The 22,036-nt window shown below is 41.2% G+C and overlaps 1 protein-coding gene across 2 annotated transcripts in view; it reads right to left on the reverse strand.

Annotated features, from left to right (window-relative positions):
• Positions 1 to 22,036, reverse strand: part of HDAC10 (histone deacetylase 10) — a 680,378-nt gene that overhangs the window by 87,829 nt on the left and 570,513 nt on the right. For both annotated transcript variants that reach the window (XM_044088799.1, XM_044088800.1), the window contains one exon: positions 12,165 to 12,347. In XM_044088799.1, the coding sequence (XP_043944734.1) occupies positions 12,165 to 12,347 (183 nt within the window). The remainder of the gene's footprint in view (positions 1 to 12,164; positions 12,348 to 22,036) is intronic.

A 22,036-nucleotide genomic window follows, 5' to 3' on the forward strand; every position in this document is an offset into this window, starting at 1 on the left:
TCCAGGTTAGGCAGAGTCCCACATTGACTCTCTTCAAGAGGAATATTGATGAGTGGATGGGAGATCGTAGGTTTACCCCAGCTATCACTTCTGTGTCACTGTTATACAGAGGCACAGTATACTAACCTCAAAAAAAGGCATAGCAAAATTAATTTAAAATGGGTGGCGAAAGCCAAACACACACTGGCTAGGCTTATAAATGCCCTAGGGCAGATAGCCTAGTATGAACCTATGAACCTAAGAACAGGTATCGTATGGTCAATATAGTAATGCCTTCTGCTTTGTTTGAGTAGGTTTTCCTAGTAGAGGCCTCAGAACCATCCCTTACTGCTTTATTTCATCTGAAATCTCTCTAATCTGGGCCATCACCTCTGATTTACTAGCCACATATTTTAATGAGCAAGGTTTGGCTCACTAAGTCTATGGTCCATTTTCATGTCAGACCCAAGGTAGTATTCATACATCACTGAAAACTTGTTTTTTTTTTTCTTTTAGCAATTAATTCTGCAATACTATAAATGAAAGAGCTGGATAAAACTCTTGTCACCCATAGTATTGAGAAGATTTATTTATAGTTGTTTCAGATACTGAACATAAACATGGAAAGGTTTAGGTACAAGACACTGGGAAGGGAAAATGTTTGAAAGGCAGAGAAAAACACAAGAGTTGACCAGAATTGCTTGTATCAGCTCAGCAAGATCCTGCCCAGGTGTCCTGCAGAGTCCTACAGCACCAGAGACAGACTAGAGAGACTTTGGAGTGTTTAAATACCATTTTCTGCTTTTTCTTGTTGTTTATTGTTAATTCCACCTAAACGTTTGGTTTCTGGTGTTTACTGATGCTCATAAAGCTTGTTTTTAACTGCATTTGTACTTATTTACTGCCTACACTTTAAAAAAGTTGTTTTTGTCTTAAATTGCATTATTTAACTGTTATTGGCTTCACACCAAAGTGCAACAGCTGTTTCTGTACTTTAAAAGCGTTATTTCTGCTGTATCTGTTCTATTTTTGAAAAAAAAAAAATTCCTATTTCCCGCCTTTCTAAGCTAGAAAAGTCCGGTTTTCATATATTTGCTGGTACCCGGACTGTGTTTAAGCTTCTGTGTTGCCCATACCTTACTTGGATAGAAGGAAGTTACTCTGTTTACCAGTGAGAGTGGGGAGCTTTGAACAGCCTACCTTGTCCTTGGAGGAGTGGTTTCAGCCCAGAAATTGGAGTTTTATTGGCCATTTGGGGCTAATTTCTATCTCTTTTATCTTTCTGATATAAAAAAATGCATTTACGTGGTTTTGCGCATAGCGCAGCAGTGGTTAGCTAGGGTTAAACTATCCCCAGCTCCACAGAGTCTGCTCTTCAGTTTTTCCCTTAGTACTAGCCAGTTCTTTCAGTTCTAGCACTCAAATCAGCGCCTTCGGACTCACATTTGCTTATAAAAGTGACAGAAGCACTAATAATCTATAGTACTCGATCCCCAACATTTGTTTGTAGGGAACAGTCAAATTACTCCCCCCACCAGCTTAATAAGAACAAGTTCCTCAACCCATTCAGGCATGTCCAAAGGCCAGTTCCCAGTGTATTCTCCTGTCCACCTGATGAATCTGGGCATCCTGAGTCAATGTCACAACTGCCTCATGTACACAGACAACCCTCACCTCTAACCACACAAAACCAAAATCTGCGAGAGATGCAATTACACAGCCAAACTTGAGGCAAAGCTCTCTCCAGCCACGACTGGAATAGACAGTCAAGAGGAGAAGGTAACCTGCAATACTACACATAGACCCACCACACCTGCAACTGCAAATCCCACACATAGATACACAAAGACATACTCGGAGGCTCTAAATAAAAATCTGCGGAAACAACAGAGACCTCCAAAGCAGACACTCAAGCAACCTCCACCCACAAACACACTGCAACCAACACATAACCTCCAAAACCAGTGTGCCACACAACCACAGCCCATAAGGCATAACATCATACCCAACACACTTGTAATAGGAGACTCCATAGTCAGGGACACTGATGTCTCACTTACCGGGCTGGACAAAGAGAAGGTTAATGTCAGCTCCTTGTCGGGCGCCAGAATCCGCCACATCATGCAGGCACAGGTCACTCCATAACTAGTACAAATATGACTCTGTCATTGTCCATGTTGGTATGAATGACCTGAGACATACCTCCCTGGACTACATGAAAAGAGACATAGAAGAGCTCTCTGATCATGTAACCAAGGCGGGTATGACCATAGCCCTGAGTAGCATCTTACCTTCATCAAGAATGATACGTCAGTACAAGGAAAAAAATGATAAATTTCAACAATTGGCTAAGCTTCTGGTGTCATTCAAAGGGGATCCAGTATCTGTCTGCCTGGGGTGACATGCTCAACAAGCCACGATGCTTCACCAGAGATGGCTTGCACCTGTCACCCCTGGGATTCAGGATACTGGCCAAGGACCTTGCCACCCCCATAGTGCCTTTTTTAGGCAAGGCTCAAAAGACAACCCCACCACCATAATAAGTACCAGTGACAAAAAAACTGAGGGTAATGCTGCTCAACGCCAGGAGTTTAAACCTCAAAATGCACTCACTCGAGGCTCTTCTCAAAATGGAGAGCATCGATATTTGTGCAATAACTGAGACCTGGTTCAAGGCTCAAGAGAGTACCCCAGCGATCCCAGGCTACAACTCATACCACACATTTTGGCTACATAACCTGGACCGAAACACCAAAGGAGGAAGCACATCCATATTCATCAAGGATAATCACACCTCCAGACTAGTTGTAAAGTATGATGCCTCAGAGATCATCCAAGTGCAACTGACAATGGGCAAAACTGCAATCCAGATTGTAGCTTGCTACAGATCACCATCCCTGCCCCAAGACCCCCACTCCTCATTCCTCGAGGTACTGGAAAACATGAGGGTCCAACCAAACACCCTAATACTGGGTGATTTCAATTACCCAAACATCAACTGGGAAAACTAATCAAGCACTAATACCTTTACTCAATGCTTCCTGGAATATATTAACTCAAATGCCTTGGACCAGCTTATCAACACTCCCACAAGGTGCAACAATATACTGGACCTGGTCATCACCAACATGTGGGACAAGTGCTCCATACCGGAGGTAAATTCCTCATTGGTTAGATCAGATCACAAATTCATCACCCTCGATATCCACATACCACCCTCTCCCCCCCTCCAAGGAAACCACAGTGAAAAACTTCTCCAAAGCAAACTTTATGCTACTTAAGATGGAGGTGGCAAACGTTGTTACTCCCATGCAGAATGACAATTTGGTTGAATCTACTGTAGCCTACACAGAAGCACTCTACAAGCACTTACATGAGTGCATGGACCGTGCTATCCCGAACAAAACCAAGACACATTCCTCCAAAAAAAGGAAACCAGTCTGGAGGACCCCGGCCATAAACAAGTTCAATAATAGAAGGAAGAAATTATTACAAAAAAGAGTAAAAACCCAGGAATGGAGGAGCTCCCTGACCAACCTTAGCAAAAAGCTAAGATCCCTTATAAAATCCTCAAAGGCGAGCTTTGAAAGAAAAATCGCAACGGACACCAAAGACAACCACAAAGCATTTTTTAGCTATGTCAAGAACATAAATGGCAACTCTCAGATCTGCTCTGAGGCACAGCACAACAGTTCAAAATTCACAGAACCAACTGATATTGCTAATATATTGGCAGATAGGTTCAGTGCAAACTTTACCCCACCCTCACCCCCTAAAGGGCCCATATCTATACCAGAAGATTGCGCTGCCCCAGTAATCACAGACACCCAGGTGAAAATGGCACTTTCTAAAGCAAAAAACACAGCATCCACGGGACCAGACAGCAAACTAGGCTGTGTGCTACATGAACTCCAAAACAAACTAATCCCTCACCTAAATACCATGCTCAACCACAGCCTCACCTCAGGCTATGTGCCCACTGAGTGGCGCATGACAATGGTTGTCCTGCTTCACAAGGGAGGAGCCACCACCGACCCTGGGAACTATCTCCCATCTGCCTGATGAGCCTCATCTTTAAGGCAATGGAGCACATCATTATGGAACTCATAAACAACAACACTGGGAACGTACAAACCCTAGACCCTACCCAGTTTGGTTTCGTAAAGGGCAGGTGATGTCTTCTAAACCTGGTTGACTTTTTCGAGATGGTCACCAAAGCAATCGATGAGGGAAAGGTGGTCCACACGGCATACCTTGACCTTGCAAAAGCCACTGATACCATTCCCCACTCGGGAATTATAGACAAACTCACTAACCTAAATATAAACCCCTACATTACAAGATGGGTTGCTAACTGGGTCACGGACAGAACCCATACAGTGAAAATAGGAAACGCTAGGTCCGACTCCTGTGATAAGTGGAGTACCCCAGGGATCAGTCTTGAGACCTCTCCTGTTTGGTATTTACTTCTTTGAGGTACAAGCAAACACAGAGGGACTATGGCTAACAAAGTTCGCAGACGACTGCAAACTGGGTATCATAATTGAGACTCCTACTGATGTAGATATCCTTCAGAAGGGTATCACTGAAACAGATACATGGTGCCAAAATCATGGCCTCAAGCTAAATGCCAAAGTACATTGTCATCCCTTTCGGGAAAAAACAAGTACCTACAAATTACCACATAGGTGGCAGCTCACTTAACACAGACAGTGTGATAAGAGACCTAAGGACCCAAGGTGGATAGTAACCTCTCCTTCGATAACCACATCGCTAAAGTGGTTAGAAAATCCTTCTACATGGCCCAGCTTATCAAAAAGGGGTTTGCATCTAGAAAAAAGGAAGTTATTGTCCCCCTCTACTCATCACTCATTACACCCATTATTGAGTACAATGCCCCATTCGGGATGTACCTTACTAGACACCTGCAACAACTGGAGAGGCCTCAAAAATACCTCACCAAGAGGATAATGGGCCTAAAACAGATGCCCTACGCCACCAGGCTAAAAAAACTCCAACTGTACTCGGTTGCATACCGCCTACTCAGAGGTGATCTGTGCCTGATATACAAGGCTATGTCAAACCCCGAATTGTTGGAAATGCTCTACCTAAGGAAAACCCAATCTACCCGAGCTACACACTCTAGAGACCTTAACCTGACCTCAACAATAAACAGGTCTTGTTGGAGGCACAGATTCGTGTCCCAGAGACTCTCCCTGCTCTGGAATAAGGTCCCCATATATGTGAGGCAGAGCTCCTCATTAGCGCTCTTCAAGAGGAATCTTGATGAGTGGATGGGGAACAGGAAATTCACCCCGGGAATCACTTCTGTCGCCCTGCTCGACAGAGGCGCAGGTAACTAAATCACATGAGAAGCGCAACCCGAAACATTTTGGCTAGGGTTAATTATGCCCTAGGGCCAATAGCCTAGTACCTACCTATGAACCTATAAATCTATGAATTAAGAGTACCTCAGAAATGAAAAGGAATCTGGAGTTGGGAGATGGAGATGAACAGGAAGACAGAACACGGCTTCCAGCAACATGGAAATTAGCGAAAAAATGTGAGATTGCAAATCAACAGCGCTTGTGACGTGTGGCTTTATAACAATAAGTGGAAAGAGTGGACTTTTGTTGGCTTTGTTAAATTTGTGGCGAACCGAAAGACATTTGTCATCAATGTTTGAAAGGGCACTCAGGGGAGGGGAAGAGAAAGGGAAAAAGTAAGTGTCAGTAAAACAATTTCTGTTTTAACAGCACTTCTATGAAACTCTTCACAATATAGATCACATATTTAATAGTAAAGTAATTTTAGTTGTTCTTGTATGTGATAAAGGATGCCGATTCTACTTTTGTTCTTCTTCCCCTCTCTCTTTCTTTTTTGGTATTAAGAAATGTTGGCAATACAGTGAAAAAAACAGAAGAAAAGCTAGACAAAAGCATGTTAAATTTAATAGGCTGCAACCTTGGATTGTTGAGGTGGGGGGTGGGGTGTAAAAGTAAACAGATCATAATATATGTACATCTGATATGTTTTCCTCTTATTGTTTACATATATGAATGTCTGGATTAAGACCCATGGCTTAATCTAACAACAAATTTTAAGTGTAAACAAGTAAACATGAGAACAATGAACAAAATGAAAAGTTTTTCTTTATCAATAAATATTTCAGCTTGTCTTTCACGCTATAGCAGGGGACTACATTGTTCTTTTTTCTATTATATTTCCATGGAGATAAGCTTATAATACAACAATAAAATGCAAAATGCTGGTTTCTTCAAGGCTAAAAGATAATGGTTTCTGAAAGCATGCAAGCTGTTTTCACGTGGGGGTATAAAGATTAAAAAAGAAGAGACACCAATTAGTGTAAGAAGAAACACAGGCAATAACCTGCATCTTAGCATGGATAACCTCAATTTCAGTTTAATTAGGGCCTGTTTTAGCAGCTGTTTATTTGACACAAATGTTTCTATTAGGAGGGTTAAACTAATGTACATAGCTATGTCTGTGTTTGTATTAAGTTAGCAGGTTATGGGGGTGTTCTGGGGGGTGTTTTTTTTAAGGTTTTTATTAAAACACAAAGTCTTGTAAAATGTGACACAGGTTCCAATGCTGATAAGAAAAAACTGTATAAAGGATTAACCTGTCAAATATTAATGGGTGCATGCATCACAAAAGCTGTTACTCCGCATTTTAAAAAGCTGCCATATATAACCGGTGGGAATAATGAGTTCTAAACATAATGGCAACTCTTTCCATATTATCTTGGAATGTAAATGGTCTCACAGGTATAGACAAAAAGGAAATTATAATTATATTAAGAAATGCAGAATGCAAATAGCAGTGCTAATACAGACACATTTGACGCAAACTGAGCATAACAATTTGATAAAGTATTTCAGGATGGATCTTCTGCGGAATATCAGGCAAAAAGAAAAATAGGAGTATTTACATTAATTGCTAGATGAGCTCTGGTAGTGACAGACAAGGAAATGGAAAAAGATAATAATGGCAGATTTGTGGTAGCAAAGGGGATCCTGGCAAGGGATAAGGATTATGCTGGCATTTATTTATATACCACCTAAAACTGCTATTATGAAGCTTAAAAATATTTGGGAGAAATAATTAGTTTTAAGCAAGGAATATTACTTTTAGGTGGGGATTTGAATTTCATTTGTAACAATGAATATGTGTCTAGGGGCCTAGAAGGGGAAACAGAACAAAACAAGGTAGATTTCTGAAGAAATGTATTTTATTTACCAATGTACAATAACTGGGCTGAAGGCATTTTATCCTATATCATAGAATAAAGAAAATATCCACTGCTACCTCACCACGCCTTGCAGAAATGAGCAAATAAGGAGGACTACATTCTCATCAGTGGTTCAGTTCCAAAAAACCCCAACACAGCACAGGGACTGAATAACAAACTCCAAGAGAGGATTAAGGAACTGACGCACATGCCATCTAACAGACTGCTGACCTCCCCGAGTATGTGAACTAGTGAGAGAGTGATGACCCCCCCCCCAGTGACCTTTACCTCCCTTTGTGGGAGATATGACATTGCTTCTGCCAGCTTGTTTACATATCAAATGATACTGTCTGAATCGATAAGAAGAGAACTCATCAGCAAATGCACCTCCATCACCTTCAGGACTAGAAGAACTCCTCTAGCCTGCAAGTGAAGTGGCTGTCATCAGGACCAGTAAAGTGTTCACTACAGGACATCAGATTTTTAGGGAATGCCAACCACCCCATGGCCTAGTAAGAAACCTTCAACAGAAAGCGTTGGTCACCGATCTGCTGTGTGGCACAGATATATGCAACCTTGACTACAACCCAGATAACCTGGGGTTCAATGACAACCCAAGTACTGGGGCAACTGGCTAGAAAGGAAAGAAGAACAACAAAGTGGAGACTCTGCTGCCTCTTGAAATACACAAAAAACAAATAAAAATGGCCAAAAAAATGACCAAACTGATAAAACAATAAACAAAGTTGACAGGACTCAGTGTGAATAAAACACAATTAATTTAATAACATAAAACAGCATTAAATAAGTGCTTTCATCTCTCATGGAGACTTCATCAGATAAAATGTATTGCCAGTCAATAAATGCGAAATAACTGGTGAAAAATGAGTGTCCGGTTCCAAGGAAAGAGACAGAAAATACCAAAACTGTTGTTTATTAGTACATCAGGTTAAGCGCTTTCATCTATCCTCCATAGACTTCTTCAGAACGCCATTTCTCAAACTAACAGCCTTTAAATAGTACTAATTAATTCAAATTATCCAATCCTGTGATACACCAATTTGTTCTCATGAATATTAATTTCATGGATACTATGACTCATCCTGACATGGATTCTCATAACACAACCATTTAAAATCATGAAAATACATATAAAATAACTAAACAGTTATATAACTGTTTACGCGTGATATAAATTTCATAATATTCAATAATAAAATTACATAGTAAAATAAAAATTAAAATTTAAAAATGTTAAAAATACAACTATTAGTTGTGTCTCGCAATGAACACACAAAACTGTGGGAAACGTGTGGCTCGATGAGTATAATCGACGTGGAACAACACCGACCCGACTATTAATGTTACTTTTGTCTTACCCATTCTAGGCCCTTAACAGGGGCTTGGTGGGAATACAATCATTTAATCCGAGGTAAGTGGCTGCATTTAATAATATTTGCCACTTCACTTCTCTTTCCCTCAATATACCTTTCATGTCGCCTCCTCTAGGATTAATCTTTACATACTCTACAATTGCAAACTTGAAAGTGTTACAAGTCTCACTATCCCTAATATGCCTATATAGGGGGGTTGTTAGTATCCTGCTTTCTTATACAATAAAGATGGTCATATATGCGGTTTCTTAACCTCCTCTCAGTTTTTCCTAGGTAGAAACATGGACATTTTGTACAGATGGCTAGATAAATCACAGACTGGGTCTGACAGTTGCCCTTTTTGAACCTTACTGTTGTTTTGTTGATATCTATAGTGCGGGTGTGCTCCTCATATATGGCACAACACTGACTACAGTGTCCACGTTTGCTGGTACCTACAGAATTTGAATCGTTATTTCTGTCACTATTTTGGAGTTTTCTTTTTAAATTCTTTCCAGTTTTCTGTACAAAAAGGGGTTCAGTTCCCAGTTTATTATGCACTCCCTCATCACACCGCAAAATATTCCACTTTTTATGTATACTATTTTTGACCTCATTTACATAAGGGTTGAACTCCAATATACAGGCCCTGTTATATTTCTTATTGTTTTGATTACTATTAATAGTCTCTTCATTCATCTCCATAGCCACACCCAATAAGGGTTTGTGCTTTACCCCCCATTCTCTTTTAACATACCCTGTAACATCACTAATAAGCTCATTGGGGTACCCCCTTTCTCTAAACATTTTTGCTATATGGTCAATTTCTTTAACCATCTCCGAATAGTCCGATGTCATCCGGGCTGCTCTGATACATTGCCCCTTAATTATACTTTTCTTTTGCTTCCATGGATGATTACTGGAAAATTCCAAGTATGTGTTACTAAAGGTATCTTTTCTATATATCTTTGACCTAAAACCTTTACTCGTAGTATAGATATATCTATCGAGATATGATATACCTCTTTTGTCACATTTGTGGGTAAATTTTAAGTATGGGCTGCAAGTGTTGAGATATTCTAAAAATAATACTATTTCGTCCATGGTACCAGTCCACAATATAAATATACAGTATTCCCAATGACCACCTTTTATATTAAATTTGTAAAATGAATTAACCAATAGTAGAATACTATTAATTAAGTTATTAAATGTTTCTAAAGGTCTACCAGACAAAAATTACAGCTCATTCCATACATTTTTATAAAAAACAGTTTTCCAAAAAATAATTTGTGTTCAATAAACGGGGGCATAAAAAACATACAAAACTATTTCAAAAGGTCTGCCTTTTCACACAGTATAGGTTTAAGAGATACCTGGTCATTTAACGCAGGAGGACATGTTGCATTTAATTGCAACTGCCAGATTAGTTCTCTCTTTAATAAATGTCTTTGCCAGTCACCTCCCCTTGGATGAACTTGAACCCTTTTCAGAATTCCAAAACTAAATTTAACAATGTTTTATGTTACTAAATTAATTGTGTTTTATTCACACGGAGTCCGGTCAACTTCCTTTATTGTTTACTCTGTTGCTTCTTACTGGAGGGAGGATTGAAGGCGTGTGTTCCCTGATACACAGTTCACCTACAGTCCCTTTCAAATGTGTGGCCACATGAACTAGGGAACAAGTCCCTGCATCATCTCAATGCACTCTCACCACTTAGAACCTTGAGGGCATATGAAACAGAACAAAAGAAAAAAAATTGTAATGTTGCATGGATGATGACCATCCCTCAGCTGTGCTCTTGCCTCATATAAAGGGGAGCAAATGGATGAAAGTGGTCATGGTGCCTGATAGTCAATAGGCACAGAGGAGAAAGAAGCACTTCAAAAACAAGAAGGTTCAGGACTAGATGGAGGCTGTAAAGATACTCGCACCTCAGGGTCCATCACAACACCAGTATCCTTTGCATGCCAATCTGCCATTGGTATTATGAAAATCACAGAAGTCATTAGGTCCAGAAGGTAGAACACAAACTAAGTCCAGAATCTCTTCGGCATCCTTACCCAGGAGGCTAAAGTCATGATGTCATGAGCCCAGAGAGAAGAGTCCCTTGTTAGGGAGCAGGACAGTTTCCTGACTGAGTGGACTCCCTTCCCTACTCAGTTTCCTCAATGTAAGCAGTTGTGACCAGCTCTATCATTGCTCACAGACAGAGTACACCTGCAACCACACATGCCAACCTCCTACCAATATGGCCCACTGCTGTGGCACGTACAGCCACTATGGCTAATACAGCTTCAGCCACACACCTAACTTCCTCTAGGTGTCAACCAGGCAGCAAGCTGGACTGCCTCCCTCCCCAGGGTAGGTGAGTCGGTGTTGGAAGCTTGATCCCATCCCCTTTCACTTGTGATATTTATCAAACAGAGGTCATGGGGGTCATTTTCAGGGCTTCCTCCTTCTATGGCATGAAGGTTGGACTTTTGATTGAATATCTTTGAAAAAATCATAAATGTCTGTGGATCGTGATCCACTCGATATGTGGTCATAACCACTTTGGTGCTACTCGATATGTGGACATAACCACTTTGGGACTACTCGATATGTGGACATAACCACTTTGGGACTACTCGATATGTGGTCATAACCACTTTGGTGCTACTCGATATGTGGACATAACCACTTTGGGACTACTCGATATGTGGACATAACCACTTTGGGACTACTCGATATGTGGACATAACCACTTTGGGACTACTCGATATGTGGACATAACTACTTTGGGACTACTCGATATGTGGACATAACCACTTTGGTGCTACTCGATATGTGGACATAACTACTTTGGTGCTACTCGATATGTGGACATAACCACTTTGGGACTACTCGATATGTGGACATAACTACTTTGGTGCTACTCGATATGTGGACATAACCACTTTGGTGCTACTCGATATGTGGACATAACTACTTTGGTGCTACTCGATATGTGGACATAACCACTTTGGGACTACTCGATATGTGGTCATAACCACTTTGGTGCTACTCGATATGTGGTCATAACCACTTTGGTGCTACTCGATATGTGGACATAACCACTTTGGTGCTACTCGATATGTGGACATAACCACTTTGGTGCTACTCGATATGTGGACATAACCACTTTGGGACTACTCGATATGTGGACATAACTACTTTGGTTCTACTCGATATGTGGACATAACGCTTTGGTTCTACTCATTATGGGGACGTAATGACTTTGGTACTACTCATTATGGGGACATAACCCCTTTGGTGCAAAGGTGGGAAGTGAGGAACTGAGATGCAATAAGGATATGTATTGTGACTCAGGATAAAGAATGGAGTTTAAATCCTAACCTTTGAAGACCACATAAAAGGTCTTGTTTAAAAGTAAGATAATATCAACAGTACAACCATTAGTAACAGAGTGGTTAAAAAGGCAGTGTATTTAAAGCTTGATAACAAACAAGTTTATTTGGATCAGACACTGATTTAATGGTTGCTGTGATTTTACTTATACGAACAAAGATTCTTACCTGAACAATTACAAGAGTACGACCTTCAGCCAGCCCTTGCAATAGGTGGATGAGCAGAAAACCTACAGTTGAATCACATTTTGATCCCAAATCAATGATGACCAACTCAGGACAATATTCATAAGCCAGTGGCAAGATAATTTCAAAAAGTACATAAAGAAATTCGCTGTTGTATCTAATAGGCTGAAGAAAACACATAAAATGTAAAAATAAAGAGTGAGTATGAAATACAGCTATAGTATGTTAAACAGTCACGTTTACAAGACCCATGGTACATTACAAACACAGCAAGAGTAAACATAGTACAGTAAAAACACGTGTTTTATCATGAACTGACTGCCTAAGGACACAGCAACCAGCTGCATGTAATAAAACAAAAACCTGTTTACCCAACAAATGTCTACATATTTACACACCAAACACAAAGCTTTGGACTACTTTTTGGCATCTGTAAAATGACTACTAAACCAGTACAAGAAGCGTTGTTTTGCATATTATCTTTGATTACTGCCACCAAACATACGTTATGAGCTGGAAACAGTGGCATGACTGTCACTGCAGCTCACTGTTCTCTGACCGTGGAAAGAGTGGCATGACTGTGTCACTGCAGATCACTGTTCTCTGACCTTGGTTGGTCTGACAGAAATACCTAACACAGGAAGTTTACAGTTATATTACAGACTTTCAACACAGTAACAATCAACACTAAAAAGTGTGATCACAGAACCGCGAGCAGTCACTCGAACAGCAACACTGCACACTTGCAGTAGTACTTTTAAAGCCCCAACCCATCATGGGGGCTGTGCCACCCACATCCCTACACCTTCTACATACTAACTCTAAGATTGCAGCACTTCAGAATAAGTGTGGTTATCCCAATGCATAGTGATGTTGGTCCTCAAACACACTCTTGTGTGCCTGCCATTTTGTGATCATATGTAACAGCAGCAGATGGGTTTGGTAAAATAAAGTCTTCACCTCACACATACACAAAGTACAGGGTTTGATTCTAACTTTGGACTATTAGCTAAGCTTAAAATAGCCCCTCAATGCAATTAGCCTAGTATTCACCTACTAATACTCAGTCTCTCAAACTTCTGCCTGGCACAGTCAGTGTATAGCTGACCACCACTGCTGTACCATTTCATAGTTTAACCTGACACGCTCAGTGTATAGCTGACCACCACTGATGTACCATTTCATAGTTTAATCTGGCACGCTTAGTGTAAAGCTGACCACCACTGCTGCACCATTTCATAGTTTAACCTGGCATGCTCAGTGTAAAGCTGACCACCACTTCTGTACCATTTCATAGTTTAACCTGGCAAGCTCAGTGTATAGCTGACCACCACTTCTGTACCATTTCATAGTTTAACCTGGCATGCTCAGTGTATAGCTGACCACCACTGCTGTACCATTTCATAGTTTAACCTGGCACGCTCAGTGTACAGCTGACCACCATTGCTGTACCATTTCATAGTTTAACCTGGCATGCTCAGTGTATAGCTGACCACCACTGTTGTACCATTTCATAGTTTAACCTGGCACACTCGGTGTATAGCTGACCACCACTGCTGTACCAATTTCATAGTTTAACCTGGTATGCTCAATGTATAGCTGACCACCACTTCTGTACCATTTCATAGTTTAACCTGGCAAGCTCAGTGTATAGCTGACCACTACAGCTGTACCATTTCATAGTTTAACCTGGCACGCTCGGTGTATAGCTGACCAATACTGATGTACTATTTCATAGTTTAACCTGGCACGCTCGGTGTATAGCTGACCACCACTGTTGTACCATTTCATAGTTTAACCTTGCACGCTCGGTGTATAGCTGACCACTACTGATATACCATTTCATAGTTTAACCTCACATGCTCTGTGTATAGCTGACCACCACTGCTGTACCATTTCATAGTTTAACCTGGCACGCTCAGTGTATAGCTGACCACCACTGCTGTACCATTTCATAGTTTAACCTGGCACGCTCAGTGTACAGCTGACCACCATTGCTGTACCATTTCATAGTTTAACCTGGCATGCTCAGTGTATAGCTGACCACCACTGTTGTACCATTTCATAGTTTAACCTGACATGCTCAGTGTATAGCTGACCACTACAGCTGTACCATTTCATAGTTTAACCTTGCACGCTCAGTGTATAGCTGACCACCACTGATGTACCATTTCATAGTTTAACCTGGCACACTCGGTGTATAGCTGACCACCACTGCTGCACCATTTCATAGTTTAACCTGGCATGCTCAGTGTATAGCTGACCACCACTGCTGTACCATTTCATAGTTTAACCTGGCACGCTCGGTGTATAGCTGACCACTACCGCTGCACCATTTCATAGTTTAACCTGGCACGCTCAGTGTATAGCTGACCACTACAGCTGTACCATTTCATAGTTTAACCTGGCACGCTCGGTGTATAGCTGACCACTACTAATGTACCATTTCATACTTTAACCTGGCACGCTCGGTGTATAGCTGACCACCACTGCTATACCATTTCATACTTTAACATTGCACGCTCGGTGTATAGCTGACCACTACTGATGTACCATTTCATAGTTTAACATGACACGCTCGGTGTATAGCTGACTACCACTGATGTACCATTTCATAGTTTAACCTGGCACGCTCAGTGTATAGCTGACCACCAATGCTGTACCATTTCATAGTTTAACCTGGCACACTCAGTGTATAGCTGACCACCACTGCTGTACCATTTCATAGTTTAATCTGGCACGCTCAGTGTACAGCTGACCACCACTACTGTACCACTTCATAGTTTAACCTGGCACACTCGGTGTATAGCTGACCATTACTGGTACCATTTCATAGTTTAACCTGGAACGCCCGGTGTATAGCTGACCACCACTGCTGTATCATTTCATAGTTTAACCTGGCACGCTCAGTATATAGCTGACCACCATTGCTGTACCATTTCATAGTTTAACCTGGCACGCTCAGTGTATAGCTGACCACCACTGCTGTAGCATTTCATAGTTTAACCTGGCAAAGTCAGTGTATAGCTGACCACCACTGCTGTACCATTTCATAGTTTAACCTGGCACGCTCAGTGTACAGCTGACCACCACTACTGTACCACTTCATAGTTTAACCTGGCACACTCGGTGTATAGCTGACCATTACTGGTACCATTTCATAGTTTAACCTGGCACGCCCGGTGTATAGCTGACCACCACTGCTGTATCATTTCATAGTTTAACCTGGCACACTCAGTGTATAGCTGACTACTACTTATGTACCATTTTATAGTTTAACCTGACATGCTCAGTGTATAGCTGACCACCACTGCTGTACCATTTCATAGTTTAACCTGGCAAAGTCAGTGTATAGCTGACCACCAATGCTGTACCATTTCATAGTTTAACCTGGCACGCTCGGTGTATAGCTGACCACCACTGCTGTACCATTTCATAGTTTAACCTGGCAAAGTCAGTGTATAGCTGACCACCAATGCTGTACCATTTCATAGTTTAACCTGGCACGCTCAGTGTATAGCTGACCACCACTGCTGTACCATTTCATAGTTTAACATTCACAATGTAAAATCTTCATAACTTACCTTATAACATAACAAACTTATACAATGACAGAAACAATACAAACAAATGACATCTTCAGGCAACAGATTCTCTACAGATGGCAATCTTTTCACCATTATGGGTTAATAGGTATATGCTGGGCAAACAGACTACTGGGGCCTTTATAATCCTAGCCATGCATCCTAGCTGTATCCCACAAGTTTATCTGCAAGACAGGTTATTGTTACGGATATATGTAAGATAAGGGAAGATTTATAAGCTACTAATGTCATTAGAGACATATGTGCTAGATCCAGGTGTACTTCTGATTTCCCATTCACTGGTCCAAGCGTCTCTCAAATAGGATTAGAGATGAGAGATACTTCATATGGATGGGAAGCCTGCTCCAGAGAAGGGTAATTCTCTGAGACACACAGCTGTTCCTCCAATGTGTCTTAGTTATATCAAGAAAACTTTACATCTCTAGATTGAGTAATTCTGATACTATTCATTTTATTGACATGCAAAAGGTCCATCAGAGTGGGATCCAAGTATGCCCTGTAAGCCAGGCATAGATCACCTCTCAATAGTCTGTAGGAAACAAAGCATAGAGACAGGGCTTTGAGGTGGTCTGCATAGCACATCCTATTTACACCCTGTATTCATTTTGTGAGGAACCTCTTTGGATGTTCCAGCTGTTGCATGTACCAGGTCAGATGCATACCAAATGAAGCGTTGTACTCAATGGTCCTGATGAGGTCCAAATGCAGTGGAACGATAACTTCATTGGACCTCAATGACATGCTCTTGGTATAAGCTGAGTGACACAAAATGATTTTCTTCTTACTTCACATGTTGGTTGAAAGCCCGGTTCTATCTACATACGTGAAGATGAAACCGAAATAAGAAAACTCTAGTATGTTCAACTGTTAAAGTGAAATCACTTAAATTATAAATAGTGCCAGTTTTACATCTCAAAGCAGGTCCATTCAAAACATTTTCATTAATATTGGATCCAGCGGCATTTATTGAAGATACAGGAAGGAGGTAATTAGAAATCGGACCACTAAATTTAGACCTATTCTGAAGGTTAGTTTGGATAACTCTGGGGATGATTGTGTTGGTAGGACGAATCTGGATACCAACTTGCATGATGCAAACAAGTTTGATGCTATGGTGGTTCCATACAATCATGGTGCCCCTGATCTAAGACGAAGTATCAGGAGAGCCTGGAAAGGTGTAACTGGTGCTGACTTCAAGAACAGACTTTGTCTTGAGCCCAAAGTGGTTTATAGCAGGGGCAGGAATATCAAAGCGATTTTAGAAAAGGACACTATCATGACTAGGAGTTTGTTAGTATCCAAGATGCACAAGTGTGGAAGCTGTTCAACATGCGGGTTCATCAATGACAGACCGTATGTTCTGGTAGATTCTTATGATAAGACCTTGAGGTGTCCAGGGCACTGCAACTGCAAAACCAAATTAGTGGTATACCTGGCTACATGCACCTCATGCTCTGCATTTTATGTGGGGAAGACAGTTATGAGGGTGCATGTGAGAATTATGGAGCACAATAGAGACATTAGAAATGCAAAAACAACTAGTGCTTTATATACACAGTCTTGTTTGTGCTAATTTCAAAAACTTTATTTTCTTTCTAATAGACAGAGTATACACCGATGCTAGGGGAGGTGACCAGGACTTGTGTTTGCAGGTGAGGGAAATGAAATGGCAACTAAGGCTAAATGCCAAGGTTAAACCAGGCATTAATGAGTCCATTTCCATGGCTGGTGTATCAAAAATGAGGGCCCAATGTGTATAAGTGTGTATAAATTTGTTTCATCAAGCTTAAAGTGTTTGCAAAATACTTGAAAGACATCAACAAATATTTTTTGAAATGGATATATGATACATGCTATGTATTTCAACATCAGCTGAAAAATGCATTTTTATTCAAAGTGTCTTAGCAGTAAGAATTATGGTTTTAGGGCATTATGTTTGTGCATAAAAATAGTAGCTAATTTTACTTTATTCAAAGTATTTTTATTTGTAGTTGAACAGTATTTTTATAATTTTTTTCTATGTTAAGGATCTAAATACTCAAGTCTTTTTTAAATATAAAACCAGCAGGATATGATGTCAGCACTTGGTTCCTTATTTAAATGCAGTCTGAAGTGCACCAGCACGACTCTGTGCAGTTTGAAGTGCACCAGCACGACTCTGTGCAGTTTTAAGTGCACCAGCACGACTCTGTGCAGTTTGAAGTGCACCAGTATGATGCTGATGATACCTGACTGTTGGCAGGCGAGAGCGCTCAGTCTGAGGTGCTTTGTGCTTGTTGATTTTTTATGTGTTATTAAAAGACTGTTTTGTCTAGCTACACGTTGGTTTGGATTTCTTATTTCATCTTTGGGATTTACCTCTGTTTCTACTGAGGGACACTATCTACATACGTACCTGAATCCCTGACCACTGGTTCAATTCTTAGGGGTGCGTTTTCTACAAGGTAATTTCCTAGGGTGTCCGACTTCTCAAAGGGTACTATCATGCATTTCTTGGCATTGAGTTTTAAGCTATAGCTTTGTCAACAGTCATTTGTCTGTGTTAGTACTTCCTGTACAAGGTTGGTGTCTTAGGACTACACTATGGCTACTCCTAGTTTGCAGTCATCTGCAAACTTGGTCAAAAGACCTTGACATTGGCCTTGACTTCCATAAAATAGATGTCAAAAAGCAGTGGACCCAGCACAGAGTCCTGCGGGACTCTGCTAGTGACTGGCCTCTTTGTGGAGGTGGTCTTCCCTATCCTAACTTCCTAGGTCCTATCAGAGAGTCAGATGGTTAATCAGTACTTAACATAGGGGTTTATGTCTATATCCGTGAGTTTATTTACAATGCCTGAGTGAGGCACTGTATCAAAACCTTAGCCAGGTGAGGATAGTAATACGCGCAAAGCTACCCTCATCCATTGGCGGGTTTATATTAGATAAACAAAAGTTTATCTTAGCAAATGCTCTAATAATCGAAAATCCCAGACCTCAATATGCTTTTTGTGAGATCACGGTGCAGGGAAGATCGAAATATTTGCCCTTTCCTCACTGTACTGCGATCTCGAAGTTGGTATATATATATTTAGCAGGGATGGGGTGGGGGGCATAGCCCACCACAATAGTGAGTTTGAAGTCCGGGATTTTTTATTATTGGAGCATTTGCCAAGATAAACTTTCAGTTATCTAATATAAACCCCCATTGCCTTGGTGACCTCCAAAAAAGTCGTCCATCAGGTTCAGTAGGCATGATCTGCTCTTGACAACAGCAAACCAGGTTGGATCCAGAGACTTAAGGTTTTTTATGACCTTACCATGGCTTTGCATATGAGATTAGTCAAACTTATGAACAAGCAGTTATCGCTGTCCATTGATGGCCCACCATTGTGCAGAGGGATGTCTGCTCCCATTCTCCATTTGCATGGCACAAAGTTGGTCTGGGGGCAGTGATTAAAGTGCGACTCCACTGGTCCTGACAGGTCATCTTTCAGGTTATTTAGAAGGCATCCTGGGATATTATCAAGACTCACTGATGCAGAGTTTTTGACCTTACAGAGAGCATCTATGACCTGTGCCCTACTGATAACTGAGGGAGTTCTGCCTGATGGTATTTCCTGAGGGTCAGCCAGAGGAGTTAGAGATGGAGGTAAAACTGTTGCTGAATTTGTTGGTCAGCATATTTGCTACATCTTCCAGATCCATTTAGGTGGCTCCATTTTCAATCAGTTCTGCACGCTATGTGCTGCCTTTGAGGCTTTCAACTTAACTAAGGAAAGCCTTGTGGTTGTCCTATGCTTGTGAGGCTATCTTTACCTCAAGTTTGGCTTTAGTAGAATTACTTCACCTTCCTAGTTGTTTGCTTAGATTATTTGAAAGTGTTTTGACCAGGTTGGGTGTAGCACTTCTTAATCTTGGCTATGTCTTTTTTTTCTTTTGTTGTACAACCTGCTCATGTTTGGATTCTACCAGGGTGGTTTGTTTATTGAGTTAGTTCTAGACTTACTTCTGATGGGCACAGCTGTCTTGATGCATTTATTGACAAATTGATGGCCTAGGGAAACTAAGGAAGAAGTTAGACATCACAGAATAAGCTACCTGCAAATCCTGATGAGTTTGATGGGGTAGTTTATCTGTGTATCCAGTCTGGTCTGATGGGGCCTCCTGGATTACCTGCTTGCTCTGCAGCTTTGGGATTTTCTCTGTTGCTGCCCTTCGCTGTTGGGTAGTACAAATGGAAGGGTCTTGCATTCCAGTTTTGCGAGATATGCAAAAGGGGTAAAAAAGCCTATGGTTATCACTCTCAGCACCCATGAATTGAAAGTGTTAGCCAGCCAGGCATTAGGGTGGACAGATAAGTACCCCCACCAACTGCCTCCTGAACAGCGCAGTCAGGAGTAATGTCATTCTTCAGCAGTACTGAAATGGTCCGTCAGTGACCGGATCTTGAAACCTTTAGTTTTACCATCCACTTCTGCCTCTTAGGCGATGTGCACTAGAATTCCTCCATATGTCCTGAAGGGCTCCGTCTCCAAAAGAGTCCTCAGAATAGGGACTTACAAAGCTATAGATGTTTCCCACCCTTCCGGTTGTGGGAGAAGGACCTGTGCGGAGTCAAGAAATGGATTCCGATGGCAGACAGTTTTGCTGTACTGCTCATTCCTGGACAGAACATCCTTAAGCCTGAGTCCGAACAAGGAGGACCCATTAAAATGGGGCATTCAAGGTGGGTACCTTGAAGTTTTCTGTGAAATCACACAGATGCATCCAGGCATGGTGGTGAACAGTAATCCCAGTACCTGGTATTCTCAATGTCCACTATAATGGACAATAAGAACATGGAAATGAAAGAAAGAAAATACGGTTACCGGCAGTGATTCAACTGGCTTGTGTGATTCCACTGTCATGGTACTGGCAAGGGATTTTGACAACTCCCTTGTCAAATCTCTTTACTGTCTAGATAAATGGGTGATGTAGTTCAGTACACGGACTGCAAAGGTCGCTGAAGAATACACTCACTTCCCAAATCTGTCCAAAGCCCTGTATTCTCCTGTTTGGGGGATGAACAGATGAGCTCTCTCTTAGTGGCTGCCACCACAGTATCATGCACTGCAGTTTCCAGTGTATTCTCTCTGTAAGGGAAACCAACTCTTTATCCGGCTTATGAGGTATGGGTTTCCACCATGTCAGGCTCCTTCTATTCCTGTTTGGAAAATAAATCAACCAAGTCATCTACAGGGGGAACCATCCAGGATGTATATATAGCATGAAAGGCCTCAAGAAGCACCAACTCCTCCTGGGAAGATGCATCAATGAACCACCCTCTGCTCTGTCTAATCAATTCATGAAGCTATCCAAAGAGATGTCCACCAGATAAGACCTAGGAGACCATTCCTCCTCACAGAAGTTGGTATCTTCCATGAGGGATTCCTGCAGGGAATCCAAGTGCTTCCTTTAATATTAATGCTTTCTATATGCCTCTACATGGGGAGTAACCGGGGGAGAGTCGAAAGCAGTAATGGATGTCCTTCAGTTAGGAGATAATGAGGAACCAATGCCCCTGAAAATGTTGGAGTTCTGGGTGAATCTGAACAGTATTGGATCACCCCTTCTCTCCAATGAGAGAGTATATTTTCAAAAGCCTTGAGTCCAGAAGTCAACAATGGTCTCAAAGAAGATCTCCTCAGGTCCAAGGACCCCAACAGAAATTCCTCGAGAGATGCAACCTGGCTTGGATCCAAGGCCAAAAGCAGTGCTGAGCTGTCAAAGGCCGAGGCAGAGAAGGCTCCAAAAAAACCTTGGTATCTCTCAATTTAAGTGATATGTTTAGACAAATATGTGCCAAAAAGGGAATATATCCAATAATGGGTCTGATGGGTTCTAAATGACAATAAAGTTTACTTTGACTTAGATGAGATATGGGTAACAAAGAATTAAGGCTTCTATGGCTCTACAGGAGATGCCTTTGGAAATTAGATTAGTCCTAAATACACTAGAGACATGATGGTCAAAAAATAAGGAATCATCAACAAAAGTGCCTAGATAGCTTATGACACTCGAAAGGAAATGGATACAAAATAAAACAATTGTAGTAGAAATGTATCAAATTAACAAAATATGTGCAAACACTACTTTAACAGACAAAAGTAAAGTGCACTGTTATCTGACTATTCAATGGATATGTAATGATTAAGAAAAATGTGTAAAGAGGAAATTGCATTTACTACTCAAAAATGTAGTTTATAAGTGTGCGCAGAACTGTAGTGTC

The sequence above is a fragment of the Protopterus annectens genome, chromosome 11.part0 (genome assembly GCF_019279795.1).
Source record: "Protopterus annectens isolate FY-2018-M chromosome 11.part0, PAN1.0, whole genome shotgun sequence".
Lineage (NCBI taxonomy): Eukaryota > Metazoa > Chordata > Ceratodontiformes > Protopteridae > Protopterus > Protopterus annectens.